Source organism: Trichogramma pretiosum, unplaced genomic scaffold, assembly GCF_000599845.2.
Source record: "Trichogramma pretiosum strain Unisexual culture from Peru unplaced genomic scaffold, Tpre_2.0 scaffold7, whole genome shotgun sequence".
Taxonomy (NCBI): Eukaryota; Metazoa; Arthropoda; class Insecta; order Hymenoptera; family Trichogrammatidae; genus Trichogramma; species Trichogramma pretiosum.
Genome location: NW_019641639.1, coordinates 3,268,794 through 3,286,393, shown reverse-complemented (window position 1 = coordinate 3,286,393; position 17,600 = coordinate 3,268,794). Strand labels below are relative to the sequence as shown.

The window sequence follows — 17,600 nt, the reverse complement described above, 5'->3', positions numbered from 1 at the left end:
TCTTCACGGCGCTTCGATGATGTGTGTTTTTACTCGTAAGCAACGGCGATATACGTTCGTTAAAAAAACCAGCTTTGCTCGCGATGTATAAGTAAGTACATTCGGTCGCAGGCGTCCAAGTCGCGGACTCTAGTTTTGATACATATTCAACGACTTTGCTTGGCCGATCATTACGATATCTAGCTCTCTGTGCGTCTATAGACCCTCAGTCCACACTCGTAGCTCACGGCGTGCATATGTGTGTGCGAGCGATGTAGAGCTTCGCCCCGTGGGTAGTCTCCGTGTACTTCGAGGCCTCTCTCTTTCTTGCGTACGCGGCACGACGAGGGGAGAGAGAAAAAGCTCGGCGTGGATCGTCGTCACCTGTTGCTGTGTTTCTGCTGATGCTGCTGCTGCCACTGATGTGGGTCTCTATATCGAGTGCTGCTGCTGCTACGTGCGATAATTAAGCGCCGCGAGAAATGAGCTAAATCTTATTAACCGCCCCGTGGATGTGCCTCGAAGAACAGATTTTCGGTAAGTACTACGTGTTATCGGTGCGCCGAGCAATATATACACTTTCTTTAGAATTTCTCGACCTAACCTGCAGACACACGCATTTTCACCCGGTCTACGTGCGGAAAAATTATTATTTCGAAAATACGCAGCGAGCGAAATTACAATTTTCCCGCCTAGCTCTGAAAATTAGTTTCGAAGCTTTATTAAAATTGCAAATATTGTCCTAGGCCGCTCGCGCGCGCGCGTGTATAATAATTATTATTATTACGCGCGTAGCTCTTCGTTTAGCTAACTCGTCGGCGGGCACAGAAAAAAAAACTGTAAAAAAATAAAAAAGGGAACTTTGCAGAAGCAGTAGCAACGGGGCAGCGTTAAGAAAAATGTAAAGCACGAGTGGTATATATAGCGCGGCGCAGACCGGATCATATAATAAAAAGCGTTCAATAATTCATGAGAAGCTCTTTTCACTGAAAAAAGATATGCATCAAATGGGTGTTATTAAAATTGCAGGAAGTATGGATTCGCACGAAATATTAATTTTTTTTCAAGTCAGTTCTGCCACTGCACTGTGCACTGCTGCTCTTTCAACGTGTGCGCGTCGGTCATTTATTTATTCATCGGATGAATAATGAAAATTGGTGGCAAGGTTCTATTTCCCTTTTTTTTTGTTGCTGCTGCTGCCTTTTTGAGCTCGCTCGGTGGTGATGCGGCGGTAGAGGATGACCGCGCGCTCGACGCGTAACTAGAACGATTCTATAGTCTCGAGAATCGGTATGTAAGTTAAATACAGCCAACTGGTCAGCGGTCAAGTGAACGGAGCGACGATTATTGTTATTATTAATATTGTCGGGTGCTCGCGAGCGAGCCTTTGTTGGAAAATGTGCTGGAATGAACGACCAAGTTTAACTATACATACAAAATGATCACCGATCTTTCTTTTTTAGAATAACAAACGTCGTCGTTGCGAGACACGAACGTTTCAGGATGACGTTTTTAGTAAACACAACGTATTATTATCAGTAAGGTAATAATTTTTTTTTTCCTGTAAAATCTCAGAATAATTTATCAATTTGTGAGTTAAATAAGTCAGTCTTACCAATGAGAAGAACAAAAATTAATGGACTTGATCTAGAATTAGCTCGTTTATGTGTATGTTTGCTCGTGCTTTCGAATTATCTATTCTCAGGCGTGTCCCCACCCTTTCTAGGCATAAATAAACTCATTTCCAACTGGACAGCTATATGTGCTTTTAACAAAGTCGCTGTACGTAGTGTAGAAAGTTAATTCGTCGTGTGCAGTTTTGTAAAATTCATCCGACACTCGGGCGCGTACATTGTCTCTCTTTCTCGCGCAACGGCAGTAGCAGCGGCGACTGCAGCAGCTTTGAAGCTCAGCCGGCGATTTGTAATTTTAAATATGAAATTTGATGTTTTATGCATGAATACTTCCTCTTCCTCCTGCTCGTTGCTGCGCACGCACACACACTTCACTCTTACTCCTCTAGACAGAGAGATTCTCCTCCGTGGCGGTGGCTTTCACCTTCTGAAAAAATATATTCCTTTCTCTCTTGTCGAGTTCTCCCATTAAATTTGACTTAATCCGCTGAATTCACAATGTTCGCAGTATATATCGATCGAGCTGTATACAAAGCAACGAGAGAGAGAATATTTTGGGCTTTATATACGTAATGGTAAACCATCGTGCAGCGATCCCAAGTTTTGCGCACATCCCCCCAAAAGTGCAGCAAGTACAACTGCTACGAATCGCACGCGATGTACTGAACACAGCCCGCCAATTTTCCGACACCTCGTGCTGTACGGCTGATCGACAAAATTAGTAATTAGTCGAGTGGAAGTTCGATGCTCTCGGCTGTAGCTACAGACATATTATAGAGTAAGGGTAAACCCGATCCTAGCGATCCGTACATACCTATTTAGCTCGCGTATTTAAGCTAGGGGGGAACCTGAGTTATACTAAAATACTCAATCTTATTATTTCTCGCTTCTCTCCAAGCCTCCTTCCCACTTTTTGCACTGAGAAGCTTCACTAGCGACCGCTAGGTGGCGCAGCGCCGGCACCCACAATCGACTTATCCCCGCCAGGGCTTAACTGTGGCCCGGATCGTTCAGCTAATTCTTAAAATCATTAATCTTTGCAAAGCGTTGCTGCCGAATTGTCGGCTAGACTTTACGATTCGGGCTCGTAAATCAGGTTTCTTCTAATATAAGGGTACACAGGTTCCTTAGCGTGTACATGCCGCAATTCCAAGCATCGTTTTGCTGCTTGTTGGAGACGTCGATCATCGAGCTAATCGACGTCAAGTTCTCCTACAAATCCAGCATTTTGAGTGTCCCTTTAGGAAAATCGTAGTAACAGATCGGCTTTAAACTATCGGCTACATAAGATCGCCATACTGACGACTCCTGCCGAATCATCAGCACGGCGATCCAGTGCATCCCCGCAACGTTGAAGGCCTAAGCCTTTGCAGTCCTTGCGCGATTTGCCAAGTTGGACCTTTAAGTTTTTGGTTGTGCTCACGACCTATAACATATATCATCAAATCCTAATGGTATTACGAAAACGTAAGACCAATTCATGTTACCCTAATTCACCTCGAAGTCTGTGACTTAGTCAACTATGAGCGTTGAAGGACATCTGGCGAGCACGCACAAGTCAAAATTGCTGGGATCCAGCGCGCAACAGTTGGCCAACCATGCTCGTCCTTGCTGCCAGCGTAGTGCCGCAACCTCTTCCTCAATTTGAGGTATTGGAGGTAGATCGGGCTGTCCTCATCTGGTAGTTCCTCGGACATTTCATCCATTAAAATCACGTACAGACGGGTATTCATGTGTTTACGGACCAGCATGTGCATCCGGTCCATAACACGCTCTATCGTCGCCTCTTCGTTGTTAAAACGGTGCCCCCTTGTATATCGGTGCCAGTTTCGTACCTTGCGCACCCCACCGAGGTGCTCGAGCGCCGTATCGACGATGAATACGTCGTCCTCGTAGGACCACCCATCATCCTCGTGAGTGTGAACCCCCTGATGGGTCAGCCCTCTGCCGATCTTCCGCCGCACTTCTGTTGGCCTTTTTCGCCAATGGATATACTCGCTCGGTCAAGTATCCTTCATTCTTTTGCCGTTGTCCGAACAGATCTTGTATTGGATCTACAACTTTTTGACGTCTCAGCATTGGACCTCGGCCTTTACCAACTTGCCCAAACTATCCGAGTTGACGCCGAGCTCAGCTGCCAACTTAACTGAACGGGATGGACCTTGCTCCTGTCTGTACATTTTTTTTGCAGCAACGCAAAATTTCGGCTGTGTGTTTCGTGGCCGTGGGTAAAAATGCTATAAGTTTGAAAAGTCACGGTAGAAAGGAAATAATAAGTTTGTTGATTATTACCTAACATAGTTATCCTCGCGTTACAGATCATCTTGTCCTTCTCCATTTCCACCACCTCCTCCTCAATTACCTTCTCAATAAACACCTCTTTGGGTGCTGGTGACTTTGGTAGTGTCGGTATTGCTGGCGTTAGCGCTGCTAACGATGGAGATACTGGCGTTGAGGTTGATAGCAACGGCTGGCGTCCATAGTCGCGGCATCGAAGTAGAGAAGATTCGGGTCCGAAGGCCACCATGGCTGTCTCTTGCTGCCGGTGTGATGGCGCTATTTTCGTCGCGCCTTGAGAAACAGGGGGAACTGCTCCTTATCCCCAATCACCTGGCTCTCGTTGATTCCCGTCAAGACGCCCAGCAGCTTGTGCGCGAACGCCGGACTCAGGAGCTGCTGCACACGCTCGCCCACGCAGTTGACCGTCTTGTCTTCGCCGAATAGCCCTCTCGCCATCTGAGCTTCCCAATAGCTCCTTAAGCGCAGTTTCTCGGCGGTGTCGAGACACAAGACAAGAGCTCTGACTTCGTCCAGTAACCAGATCGAAATTCAGTGGTCGATTCACTATCAGTGGATCGAAGAGTCTGCAAGTATATAGGGTATGCAGACTTGCTTGCTGCGCATCTGCTTGCCCACAACTTCTTTGGGGACATACATTTTAGAAACTCGAGCATCAAAGCACAGCACAGATACAGAGTATAGTAGTAGTTCGTCGTCGGAGTGACTGAGCTCTAGACGCGCCTATCTCCTTGTGACAAGCACACGATGTACACGCAGAGCTCTGTATACGCGAAGCTAGCACATGTTGCAGCAGTAGCAGCAGCGGCACAAATCGGATCAACGAAGAACGAAGAGCCCGAGCTATATAGAGCGATAACTTGAACCAATTTGGTGCGGGAAAGTACTCGTCAAATTTTGCCCTGATATGTAGCAGCAGCAGCACAACCCTAACAGGCACGCACACCCACAACAACGACGACGGAGGACCAAAAACAATGATCGCGTGAAACTATAACACTCTCTGCCTATATAGCTGTGTGCTGTCGACGGCATAATCGAATATAACGTCGACGGGGGGGATATTGAATTTACCCAGGAAAAGTGCTCGTGCATGGGCTATTCCTGAACGCGAAACAATCGAAAATACTTCATTAATTTTGAAATTCCGAACACACAAAAGTTTAAATAGTTTAAAGCTCGCATCGTACGGGCTATTTGGTTGCGGAATTTTTGCGCCCATCTATACTGTACTAGCCCAGCCCCCCCGTTGTTGTTTGTTGTGGCCAACCCATAGCTGCACATCTTGCGCGGCATTTAAAAAAAAAAATAATAATAAAAACGTGTAGCTCCATCGTAAAAATCACGTAATTTTTGCCGCTTTTGATGTCTTTATCGTATACACACACGCGCATTCGATGCGGATTTAATACGCGAGCATTACGCGGTTCATTATATCGGACACATAGGCGGCGACGAGCTTTGATCCTCGTAAAAGTCCCGGCATCGAGGCTATGATTTATCGGATATATATACCCTATGCGTATTCGTGCCCGTTTTTTTATGAACCATTAAACTGCTCACGGGATATATAGCGCCTAAATATCTTTGGAAATAACGACGGCACACGATCGATATTCTCTAGCCTGACTCTATTGTCGCGCGGGTGTACCATATTTGCGCGCTAGCTATATTTTTCCACAAATTTTTGCATCCCACCGGCCGCGCGAGCTGTATACACAATCGAGAGGGCGGGACGACGCAGTGGTGCGCGCTTTGACCCGTTCAAAATTTATCTTATACGATATATTATAATAATAATAAAATAACTTTTGCCGAAAGCTGTCCGTGCGTTACTTCACGGGCGTGGATCGTACAAGGTACAGAGAGTCTTTGGTGATTCAGCCCCACGCGCGTTCCTTACACTGTGCCAAATCGATCGAGTCGGTGCAGGGCAGGTATATACACGGCGCGACGTACAGTCCACCTATATATACATAGATCGAGTCGTACGAGTAAATATCAGCTGTACTTAGTTTGTGTAGATGTGTGCTTGGGAAACGTTAGCGAGCGAGAGAGAGAGACACAGAGTCGCGTGTGCGGCCCGTTTCGCAAAGCGATTCGCAAGGCGGCGGCGGTGGCGGCTCCTCGTTATATACCTCCACTATATATACCGACGCACACGCTAAGAAAACAAGTTCGCCAAGATAATTATTTGCTTTGAAATCGTACTCGTCGAGTAATGGGCTTGCCTTTACTTCCGCTACCGCTGCTGCTACTGCTGGAAATGCGTTTCCGCGCGCGCGCAGAGAAACCTATAATTCGAGTAAACGTTTTACATGGTATACAAACGCGCGTATATAATAATATAAAAGTCCTATATAGTGTCCCCGCGCGTGTAGTACCATCGCGAACGATCGATGCCTTCTTTTTTGGCCTCCTGGTACATATAGTATACAGAGAAAGAGAGAGAAAAGACGAAAGAATGATTTATCAAGACGAATCCAAAGGGACACCGATCGAGCGGGGAGGGGGGGGGGGGGAGAATCGTAACAGTCGCAATCGCGTAGGTACACGTTGTGATTTCTCCCGGAAGCCGAGGCATTGCGGCGCTTGGTCCGCGTCCCCGAGGCAGTCACGTCTCTCGTATCCAAGAGAGAGCGAGATTCAATTTGCCATCACCAACGCCGAGCATAGCGTCAGTCCCTTTTTCTTTTCTTATGGTTCTTATACTTGGCGTGTGTCCGAGCTTGCGAGCTTGCGCGTGCGACCTTATTTTTTTCTCTCACTCCTCCATCTCGTCCCGTATAACGTCATTTACCATCCCTTATATATATTGATTTTGATCGGCGGGTCCTCCTCGGCTATGGGCGCGAGTACTTTATTATATCGTTCCCCCGACGCGACGCAATCGAAAGTAATCAACGCAACGGTAATGTACTATAAATCCTTTGGTCAAGACACAAAGCCTCGTTACATTAGAGCAGCAGCAGCAGTAGCAGCAACTCTCTCCCCTGTTGCCGCGGAGCGATCGATATAGCTCTCTGCTGCTGCTACTGCTGAGCGCCCGGCGGATGTGTACATGTGCTGCTGCTATGCGTGTGTAAGTGTGTGTATGTGTTTCGAAGCTCTAGCAACTGCATCGAATAATACCTGTAAATTCGCCTTGCGCGCACTTTCCCACCCTTGGCAGAGAGTAAAAAAAAAAAAAAAAAGAAGGGAATCGTGTGTATCTATACATCTCTTATAAGAGAGTGTTCACAGACCGTTTCTTTTGCCGCCCATTTTCTACACCCGCTCCAGGAGAGCCTCGCTCTCCAGCAGCAACTCGACTCGAGAAAAAGTTCGGCCCGAGTGATTACGTTGAAAGCAGCACTTCGTATACACCACTACTCTCTCGGCCTGGTAGTTGTTCTCCCTGCTTGAGCTTACTGCTGCTGCTCAGCCTGTGTAGTATGTGTTCGGCTACAATGACCAGGTGATATTATACATATAAATAAAAGCTCTCGGACCAGCCGAGAGAGAGAGAGAGAGAGGCAGAAAGGCCAACAGTGCCAAGTGCTGCGAATATATGTACTGCCACTATTGCTTTTGTGCTTTCTTTCTCCCCCTTTTTTAGTTGCTCTTGTTGTTGTTGTTGTTTTTTTACACCACCTTCTGGATGGATTGTTTGTCGTTTTAGTGGTGGCTGTAGATCGATTTCCAACCCGAGAGAAACGACGCGTGGTAGAGACTATATACGTCGATCGACTGGCGGGGGAAGTGCGAGATTACAAAGTAAAAAAAGTTGGACGAGAAAATAAAGGGGGTTGTTGGGAAAATTTAACGAACCGCGAGATAACCCTTGGAATATGTATATTACGCCGAGGCATGAGTTCATTCGTGGAGCAAGAACAGCTATTGCGCAACACAACGAAATATACACAGTTTTAAGTAACGAATTCCAGAAAGCCTAATCATATTACCCGCTATAATACACCACCACCACATATGCAAGTCTAACAAAGTTCCTCGAGTGCCAGGCAATTTAGGTAGGGTCTCTCTTTCTCACTCGGCTCGATTTCTTCGGCCCCGTACGTCCCGCGCGTGCGATATTACGTCGAGACAAGTCCGACACAACTTTTTGGCATTGTTGCGTGGCGGTGGTGTTTGGTGGAAACGATTGCGCGCCGAGCTTCGGAGAAACAATGCAAAAAGTTCATGATACCCACTTGTTCCGGCGTCATTCTTACCGCGGGGGAGCGAGAGCTACACGATTATATACGTACAGGGCGGAATGTATGGAGAATATTTCCGTGCAAAGTCGCGAGCTATGTCGCTAATTTTGACCACGCTGAGACGAGAGATTCTCCGAGATATAGTATAGCTAGTAAGGTTGAGCAAATGATCTGAAATATTTATCGCATCGAGCTTCGCCGCTATGAGCTCTAATGTAATTATAATCCAGCGCGCGATTATCCGCCTACAGCTATACGAGCCCTATACCGCAAGTAGTACGAACAAACGAGCGACCAGACGTTATTCCGCGTTTTCGCCGAGCTGTATCTATGGCTGCACGCCGGGGAGATATAAATAATTTCGTGTACTCTTTGCCCGTGAAACAAGGACAAGCCCCGGAGAAAAGGTTTAATTCATATAGACTAGATTAATTTAATTATCTTCTTGCATATTACGCGAGTGATTTTCGCAATTTATTCAAAGAATGCCTGCACGTAAACTATTGTTAACCGGCATCTGGATAGTTTCGTCCTACTACCAGTTTAGACGGTTATTGATTTTATGATGGTAATTATAAAAAATTGAATAATTTATTCCTTGTTTCAATTAATATTTCACGCGGTACAAGAGTTCAGATTCTATTTGTATCTATTATTATCCACGCGGGCTTTTAAGACCGAGTTGAAAATTCATCAGTGGAGAACTTGTTTTTTAATTCCAAGTATATTCTTAGCATCTTTATGCTCGGTAAAATTAAGCATGACTCGGGGAGTGGAAGCGACACACATTTATACCATCTCAATTCGAATTCGTGGTGGTAGTATTTTTTCCTTCCTTCGAGAAAGAGACTTTTTTTCGCATCAACCGAGCGGAATGCTCTATATATATTTTTTTGTTTTGTTTTACAAAGTACGTATAATATATAACTCGAACGTTTCGACGAATTTTTTCCAACAAAAAACTGGCAAGGGGGCGAGAGAATACGCGAAACTGGGTCGTTTTGATTTCCATTGCAGCTATATTGCACGAAGGGCTATATACAGGCGCATGGGAGAACCAGTGCGCGCGGCTCGGCGCGTGCGAGCGAGCGAAAATTTAAATATTCAAGAGCGGCCGAGCGTATCGCAGCTCTCGGGGCAAAGATAAAATTCAGGACGCGCCGCAGCGCAGCAGTACTTATGATACATGTATTAGCGAGTGGGATATGTGTGCGATTGACTCTGATCGTTCGGATCGGCTTGTTACAGCCGATATACATATTAAAAGGACCCGAAATTGCCGAGTTGTCGGGTATAGGGCCTGTATACGGAATAATATTGCGGTTTTACCCGCGTACAGAGAGAGAGAGAGAGAGAGAGAGAGGACGGTAAAATTCCGCCGCGATATATACACGCGCGTGTATACGAATTTCGGCTAATATATCGGTTAATTTATGTATATGAAGCCTCCCGCGCAGCAGCAGCGGCAGCAGACCCTATCTGCCTTTTGCATGATTTATTCGCTGGATAATACACATCATGCGGGCTGATTTATAAATGCGCGCGCAGATCTCGCGGGCGAATCTCGAGTGTACTGCCGCCGCCGCTGCTGCACCTGTAAAGCCAATTATTACGTATTTTCGTACCATCGTGCACCGCCGCTACCTCCTCTCTTGGTATAAATTTGTGCGTGTAATGTTATATAAAATTTAACTGAAAAAGCTCTTTTTCTTATCAATATTAATGGCCCCGGACTAGTGGCAGAGAAGAAAAGAAAGAAGGCAAGGAGTAGGAGGAGGAGAAAAAAAAAGAGAAGCTTCGTACAATAGCTTAAAGTTTTGATCAGCTGGGATGATTTATACTTGTTTAAAAGTATCATCATTGTAATAAGCTTCGAAAGTAGAAGGGAAGAGCTTACACCACTTTCAAAATTCATCATTTAATCCGGCACTTCTCTCTCTCTCTCTCTCTGGGTGAGACTAAACTAAAATAAATTTGCTAGTCTTTCTCGTTAAAAGTTCGCTAGAGGGTGCTTCAGAGAGCCAGCGAGTCTCTTATGTATATGGAAACGTCGCGTCGCTGCAACGCGAGAGAGACAGAGAGACACGAGAGATTTGCCGCTGCTGCCTCAGCCAATACCGTCAAGACTTTTTCTCTGGGCCTTGTTATAACAAGCAACTTGAATATCATTACAATAAGTCCTGTAAAGTAAAAAAAGAAGAGGCAAGTGGCTAGAGAGAGAGGACAATTTAACGGCTCGAAAACTACATATATATCTCGCGCGTCCGAGTTCCGAGAGCGTCGGTGGGCGAACGTGAGCGCCGAGGAGACTTGGGTTTCGAACGCTATTGCAAAAAAAGTTTTGAAATAAATCAAGCAGCCAAATTACCGTTCTACTACTACTGCTGCTACTACTACGCGCCGCGACGGTGGCTAAAGTTCTCGTTACTTTTTTTTTCTCTCCCTTTTTTTTTCGTATAGCCCTGCCCACGCCGCGTAGCACACACAAGCGTGTAGGGGTTAAAACGTCCGAGTGACACTTGGAACTTGTATAAAATCTTCCTGGTTGCGTCGCATTCATATACCTATAGCTTGCACGCAGTTACAGTCTTGTCAGGGCAACACACAAAGTTCGCAACTTAATTAGGGATGTCTCGTGCTTTTCCTGGCTCGTTCGGGACGGAAGTCTTGACATTCCACATGCCTGCAATTCTTTCTCTCTCTCTCTCGCTCTCGTTCAAGGAGAGAGAGAATGTCTTTGGAAAAATATTTTGCTCGTCAGACACGAAAAAATATGTATTTCGCGTACGGTAGTCGTTCTTTGTACCGGAGCAGCTAGAGACTAAGACGACGATCTTTGACCATTTTCTGCCGAGCCCTCCTCGTGCATGCGCCTTTGTCATCGTATACGCGTTTAATGAAAGGCGAAAAAAGTTATATCGCTGACATTTTTCCGCTAAACGCGAGCGAACGAGAGAAGCAGCTGCAGAGACCCGTCCGTCCGTCCCAGCCCAGCTCAGCTCAGCCTGGACTAAATAACTTTGCTGCTGCGCCGCGAAGGGCAGGGAGAGTACATGTCAGCCGAGAGCGACGCGGCCTGTCTATTCGGGCTTATAGCCATTAATCAAATATGCATGTGCGCACGTGGAGAGATCTATGCTTAGCCGCCACCGTCGCGTCGCAAAAAGTTGATGTGCATGGCACGGGTCGATAATGTGCCGCCGCCGCCGCCACCCCCGCACACTCCATACTCGTACACATATTCACTCGACGCGTTTTAGCTTCGACCACGTGTTCCAAGGAGGCGTAATTTCGCAACTCGAAATGTATATACGCTATGGTACGCCGAGACTATAAGCTCGTCGCATTATCCGCTGTATGCCTGTGCTACGTTGCGGATGCCGCGCGCCTCGCTTTTCTTTTGCTACGTGCGCACATACTTTGTTTCCTGCGCTTCGAGGCTGCTGCACGTAATACCCACCGGCAAAACTGCCTCCTCTCTCTCTCTCTCTCTCTCTCTCCTATACACCACCGTACCAGCCCAAAGTCCCTTGTGCAATTTTTCTAGCCGCTCATCTGTGTGTGTGTTTTTTTCCGTCTCTCGTATACTTTCGCTGTACGTCCTCCACCCCCCACGCCCGATGTTCTTGTTGTACTGTCATTTTTACGATCTCCGCGCGTCTGTCGACTCTCCGAGTCACCCGTGTATATAGCCACACACGATGAAATGCAAGACTCGCTGGGTTCGTATCTTTGCTCTCTCTACTTACGTATTTTCAACGGGCATATTACATTTCTTCATCCGTTGGTGGCAAAATTCCAGCAAAACATTTCGCTGCTTACTCGCGAGTAGTACAAGTGCGTATAGTCGAACAATATGCAAACCATTACTTATATTCGTCCGCATGAGGGTTCGATCGTGAATTATCGTAAATACGGTTCGCGTTTGAGGAAATGAAATCAAAGAATTTGGGAAAAGCTTGTTGCGGCAAAAAGAAATTCTCTTTCTCGCCCTACTGTATACCATCTATATTTCGAGTAACTATGCCGTGGGGGAGGGAAAAATAACGCCCGGAAATTTGATAAAATAGCGAAAAGAAAATCGACGCACGGCTTCATTCGGCATTCAAGACAGGCGAAGTAGTACAATTTTTCGGCGCAAAAAGAAGCGTAAAAAATTGCTCCCAGAGCTTCGACGAGAAATCAGAGATTAACGGGTACCTTCGAGCACGCATAGCGGAGAAAAGACGCGCGCCCGACTTTAAAATGAGAACAACCGACGCGTGTGCGACGAGCCAAGCCGATTCTTACATACGTGCTAGTGTAAGATTGTGTGTGTGTGTGTGAGGTACACTGCACCATGTGCATCTGTAGGGCTCGTGACGCGGTTCTTGAAGGGCTACATACACACGTACACATACACGTGGACGACGACAAATCAATCGCATATAGACGTATAACAACTGTCACGCCCCATCCGCTACCGCCACCGCCGCGGCTCGAGCGAAAGAAAATGCATTATAATGCATTGCGCTACGTGAGTTGCGTTTTCAATCGGGGCGGCGAATTTATGATTTTGCAGCTGACGCGTCGGTTGCGCGGGCGGGTGCAGCAACCCGCTTTCTGGCAGAGATTCGACGAATCGTTTCCTCTCACGAGCTTATTTCTCATTTTTTTTCATTTTATTTTTTTTCATTGAGTTTTAGCGCGTGAAATTGCCTCTCAACCGATATATCGTTCTGAGATTCGCTCGGTATCTATTGTAACTTGTCTCGCGCGGGCTGCAATTTTTTTTATCATAATTGACCAACTTTTTACTCCTTCCCCCCTGTGATGCACCGACGTGCGCGAATTTCGGAAAATTGGTATTCGGAAAAGGACGAGGATCGTCCTCACTTACACACAACTGTGTTGAATATTTCGAGTTCGTCCGGGCAATTAATCTCGAGTCTCCGAGCAGCAGCTCGAATGGCAAAAAATGTAACCGAGGACACAGCGCTACTCGTCACGTAAACTGCACAAGCGTATATATAACGAAATTCATTTGATTCGCGCTACCTACGTGCGGAGCAGTATTTAGTCGTCGAAGCACGCGCGTCAAAGCGTCTTTTGGCATTTTCCAAATATTACGTAGCTAAGCTTTCCTCTCTTCCTCTGTCTCCTCTTAACTATTAAAACCAAGTCCTGCTTGAATAGCTTATACACTCGAGGTAGTATTGCTCGCTCAAAAGCGCGTATATTTGCCCTGGGTACTTCCCTCTTTTCTGCGTGCGACACGCGATAGTTTTCATTTGCTCGCTGCTTGTTTGTTTTCCACCCGACGATATATGTGTACGTTTCGTTTGCTCTCTCGCTCGTACTACATATATCTCCTTTGATGTTACGCGTCGGATGATTTTAGCGGCTGCACTATACACGAAACTTTCGATTTTTAAAAGATTTCCAACATGTATATGCGACGCTGTAATATAGTGCGTAGTTATTTGCCAAATTTTAAATCGTCCCATCCGTCAATGACGCGCATCTCGCTAACGCTGCACAAATCCACGAGAGCTGACAAGTGTTGGTGTGGCTTGCGGCTTGCTTGCCTATATACCGCTTGCAGCTACCAACCATGAACTTGCACAGCAGCTATACCATATACCTCCTCGAGCGTCCGTCACTTTGAGCTTCGTTGCTCGCGAGGCAGCAGCTTGATCGAAACAGCAGCGGCATAATCCCTTACACAGGCGATCAGTGTTTGAAGAAATTACGATGATCCGGTAGCAGTGACTAATCGACGTGAAACGCGCACCCAGGCTATCATATAGACGGCCTTTATAAAACGTTAAGAGAATTTTGATGAACACATTGCGATGTAAGCGTGGATCATATCCGTGACAGATCGCTCCGTGCCCGGATAAATAATATATATCTAACTGCGAGAAGCTCACCGAACCGCTCCATCCTTTTCGAAGCAGCAGCTGTCAATGCGAAAATATGATGGATGAAAGACGAATGGGGCGTTTCGTACTGGCGTAAAAACGGATTGTTCCTTTTGGTAATGGAGAGCAAGAGAGAGAGAGAGAGAAATGAGAAATAAGTCGTCTGCGTCGATTTTTTACTCCTCCCATCCAACGATATAATACGTGGCGTGCGGCGCGTGGCTGCGTGGAAAACGTATATTATATTCAATATATAGATCTATTGCAGTGCCACGACGTATCGATTCTTCGCTCGCTCACACAAAATTATTATATTTTCTGGGCAACGGAGCGCCGCGGTGCATGTGTCGAGGATCCCGTCAATTATATTTATGTTGCTGATTTTGCGATACACAACCCCGAGGTTTCCTTATATAATGTAATATACACGTGCGTTTCTTAGAATAATGTCGAATATAACAAGAGTTGCAGGCAGCAAACAAAGCCAAAAGTCTATTAAACTCGTAGAATGCGAAAAAGATCGCGTCCTTGGAATAATCGTGCGGCGGCTTGGTACAGGGCTCCTGGGGAATATATACGACAAAGGAATAAAGACAAGGAGAGCTATATAGCCGACAATTCGAAATTCAAGAATCCTCAAATCGCACACAAGCCGAGAAGCGCATCACTGCCTACTACAGAGAGAAAGACATTCCAGGAGGGCCGCGTATGTATCTCTGCCCTCTTCTTTTTCCGCGTCGTCCTTCTATTTCTTTGCATCGGGCGGCACAAGCATAATGGAATCGCGCGCGCAAGTGGTTATTGAAATTCTTCGGTCACCCTACCTACTACTATGCGTGCAGCGCGGGGATTGAGTCGCTCTTTCTCTCTTTCTCTCCGAGGCCGAGGAGGAGCTACAGGCTATCCCTCGAGGGTGCGAGTGACGTTGAAATACCCTTAGCCCATCCTGTGCGTGCGGATCTTTTTTGCCTGCTGCTGTGCCCTTTATATATATCTTTGGCAGCGAGGCACGAGGACCTTTTCGCGACAGACACTTTGTCTTTTATCTCACTTTCTTTCCTTGTCACCCGCGCGCGTTGTCTAGAGAGAGGGAGGGAGGAAGCCGAAAAACTTGTAAATTCAAAGTTTGCGAAGTTTCAACATTTCCCACTGCTTTACGCGCAGCTAGATAGTAATTAACGAAATGGAGCGATTCGTCATTCACGCTTACATACAGAGGCGTCGATAAAGACCGGGTGCAAAAATAAATAAACTCTCGAGGCTTTGAGAGAGAGCGAGAGAGAAGTCGAGAGTGGGGAAGTTTATATACGTACCGAAGAGCTGATGTCCGACGAGCAACATCCAGTCAAGCGGCACTTATCGCTCTCTCTCTCTCCCTCTCTCCCTCTCTATGGATATAAGCCTCGCGCGCAAATATTTTTCGTTCGGTCAAGCGAATACATCTATCGTATATATGTTCGATGCACATTACCCGCAGAGATGATTTTGGTCGTCTCTAACTGTAGTGTTACTGTTGCTGCTGTTACAGCGCCAGGGAAAATAGTCTGTATCGAGTTTACTCGACTACTAGTACAACTATCTATCTGCTGCGCGCGATACTCACTGGCCTGGCGCGCGTGGATATGTCACACGAATTGCTCGCGCGAACGGAAATCGAATTATCTCTCTCTCTCGCTGCGAAGCGCTAACGAATCATCATGCGCGCGAGAGCTAGATCGAAAGATCAACACACATACACACACACACTCGTGTCCGGTTTGTCTATTCCGCGCGATCCGAACTGTCAGTCGACGCGAGGCCGCGCGTATATACACTAGTCACACATTTTCCCCCCGTTTATTCGATGCAGCAGCAGAGAGTCAACAATGTGCATTTCAATTTGTTAACTGTCGACAGCTTACCTGATCTCGTTCGGTTCGCTCTCGAGAGCCCCGGATATTATTACTAATATTATTATTCATAATATTATATTTAATCTCTTTTTATACATCGATTAACAAAATTTGTCCAAGAGGTTATTTTGAGAGTACTGTAATTGTGTAAATTTCAGGTGTTTCAACGAGAGAGGACAGCGAGAGCTTTTTTCATGCAGGTAATACAATAAAGACTAAAAATAAATTATACTCGATTCGGTGCAGTTTTAAAAAAAATTTGATCGATATGTTTTCAGAGAATTACATTACCAAAAACAAAACCAGAGCTCGGTTACTCGATTAGCTTTTAATGACAGAACTTAATGACATTACTTTATCGACATCGTGCCAATAAACGAACGATGCTGGCGTCCCTCAAAGCCATGTTCGTCAGTCTGGTGTTCGTCGTGCCGTTGCCGCCTCATAATCACGCGACGACGACGACGACGACGACATCTCCGATCGACGGCAACAACAATCCGACGATCGATCTGAACGCTTTGAAATTTCGCGCGATGCACCACCACGACGACGACTGTCACGCTCGAACTCCATTGCTGCTGGTGATGATACACTCGGCGCCGGCCAACAGCGACAAGCGTAACGTCATAAGAAAGACCTGGGGTCAGAGGAGGTCCGAGGTCGCCGTGTACTTCGTACTGGGCCGCTCGGACGAGTACGCCTCGAGACTGGACCGGGAGAATCAGCGGCACGGAGATCTGATACAGGGCAGCTTCGAGGACACCTACAGAAATCTCACGTACAAGCACGTCAGCACGCTCAAGTGGATTACGCAACACTGCTCGAGTAAGCTATATATAAGTCGTTTTGCATTCGTTATCGAACGATCGTCGATGTCTCTCTCTCGTTCACAGGTGCCAAATACATTCTCAAGACCGACGACGACGTCTTCGTGCACACCCAGGCACTGCTCGACTTTCTGCGCGATCCGGACCTGATCGACGGCCAAGACGAGCCCGTCATCCTCTGCTCTCAGCCGAGCTCGCTCAGGGTGCTCAGGAGTTGGCGCTCCAAGTGGCACACGACCCCGCGCGAATACAAGGACAAGTACTATCCGCCCTACTGTCTGGGCTGGAGCGTCCTCTACTCGGCGGAGGCGGCGCGTCGGCTGTACGAGGCCGCCGAAGGCGAGGCGTTCTTCTGGATCGACGACGTCTTCGTCACGGGAATACTGGCCAAGAAGATCGGGGTGAGGCCCCAGCGGATGGCGGGCTTGGTGAGCAGCAAGCGAGACCTGAGTCGGATCATCGACGACTCGAGGGCCGTCAAGAAGCACATACTGTTTCCGCCCGACCTGTCGATCGACACGATAAAGACACTGCACTGCATCGTCACCTCGGTAGACGATGACTGACGTTGATCCATTGTTATTTAATTGTATTATAGCTACGTAATGGAAAAAATAATTGTAATTATAAATAAAATCGATATTTTTGCACGCTCAAACAGTTGGCGGTCGAAATAAGTTCACACGTCTCTTAGTTCAAGAAGGGAGGCGATAGCCGATCAAGAGAAAACAGCTCGATGTCAATTTGGCTCGTTCATCGTTTTATATCAGTGCGTAGAGAGCGAACGATTATCGACGTCGCGCATAATACGCTTTTCTTTGATATTCTTCGCGTCGGCGTCGATATGAAAATTTAAACGCGTGGGTGA

At 46.7% G+C, this 17,600-nt stretch overlaps 1 protein-coding gene across 3 annotated transcripts; it reads left to right on the top strand.

Moving 5' to 3' along the window:
• The first annotated feature begins 201 nt into the window (after positions 1-201).
• On the top strand, positions 202-17,381 carry LOC106648563 (beta-1,3-galactosyltransferase 5). 3 transcript variants are annotated; one of them, XM_014365520.2, is made up of 4 exons: positions 202-516; positions 16,061-16,102; positions 16,181-16,730; positions 16,799-17,381. In XM_014365520.2, the coding sequence occupies exons 3-4, from the start codon at positions 16,247-16,249 to the stop codon at positions 17,296-17,298; spliced, it is 984 nt and encodes a 327-aa protein (XP_014221006.1). In that variant the 5' UTR covers positions 202-516; positions 16,061-16,102; positions 16,181-16,246; the 3' UTR covers positions 17,299-17,381. The 3 variants fall into 3 exon arrangements, with proteins under 3 accessions (XP_014221006.1, XP_023315291.1, XP_023315290.1); XM_023459523.1 differs by lacking the exon at positions 202-516 and adding an exon at positions 1,437-1,522; XM_023459522.1 differs by lacking the exon at positions 202-516 and adding an exon at positions 15,833-15,877.
• The last annotated feature ends 219 nt before the right edge of the window (positions 17,382-17,600 follow it).

Coding starts and splice junctions, on each gene's coding strand:
- LOC106648563 (XM_014365520.2), top strand. CDS start 16,247: ATGACATTACTTTATCGACATCGTGCCAATAAACGAACGATGCTGGCG. Junction 16,731..16,798: donor GATTACGCAACACTGCTCGA/GTAAGCTATATA, acceptor TCTCGTTCACAG/GTGCCAAATACATTCTCAAG.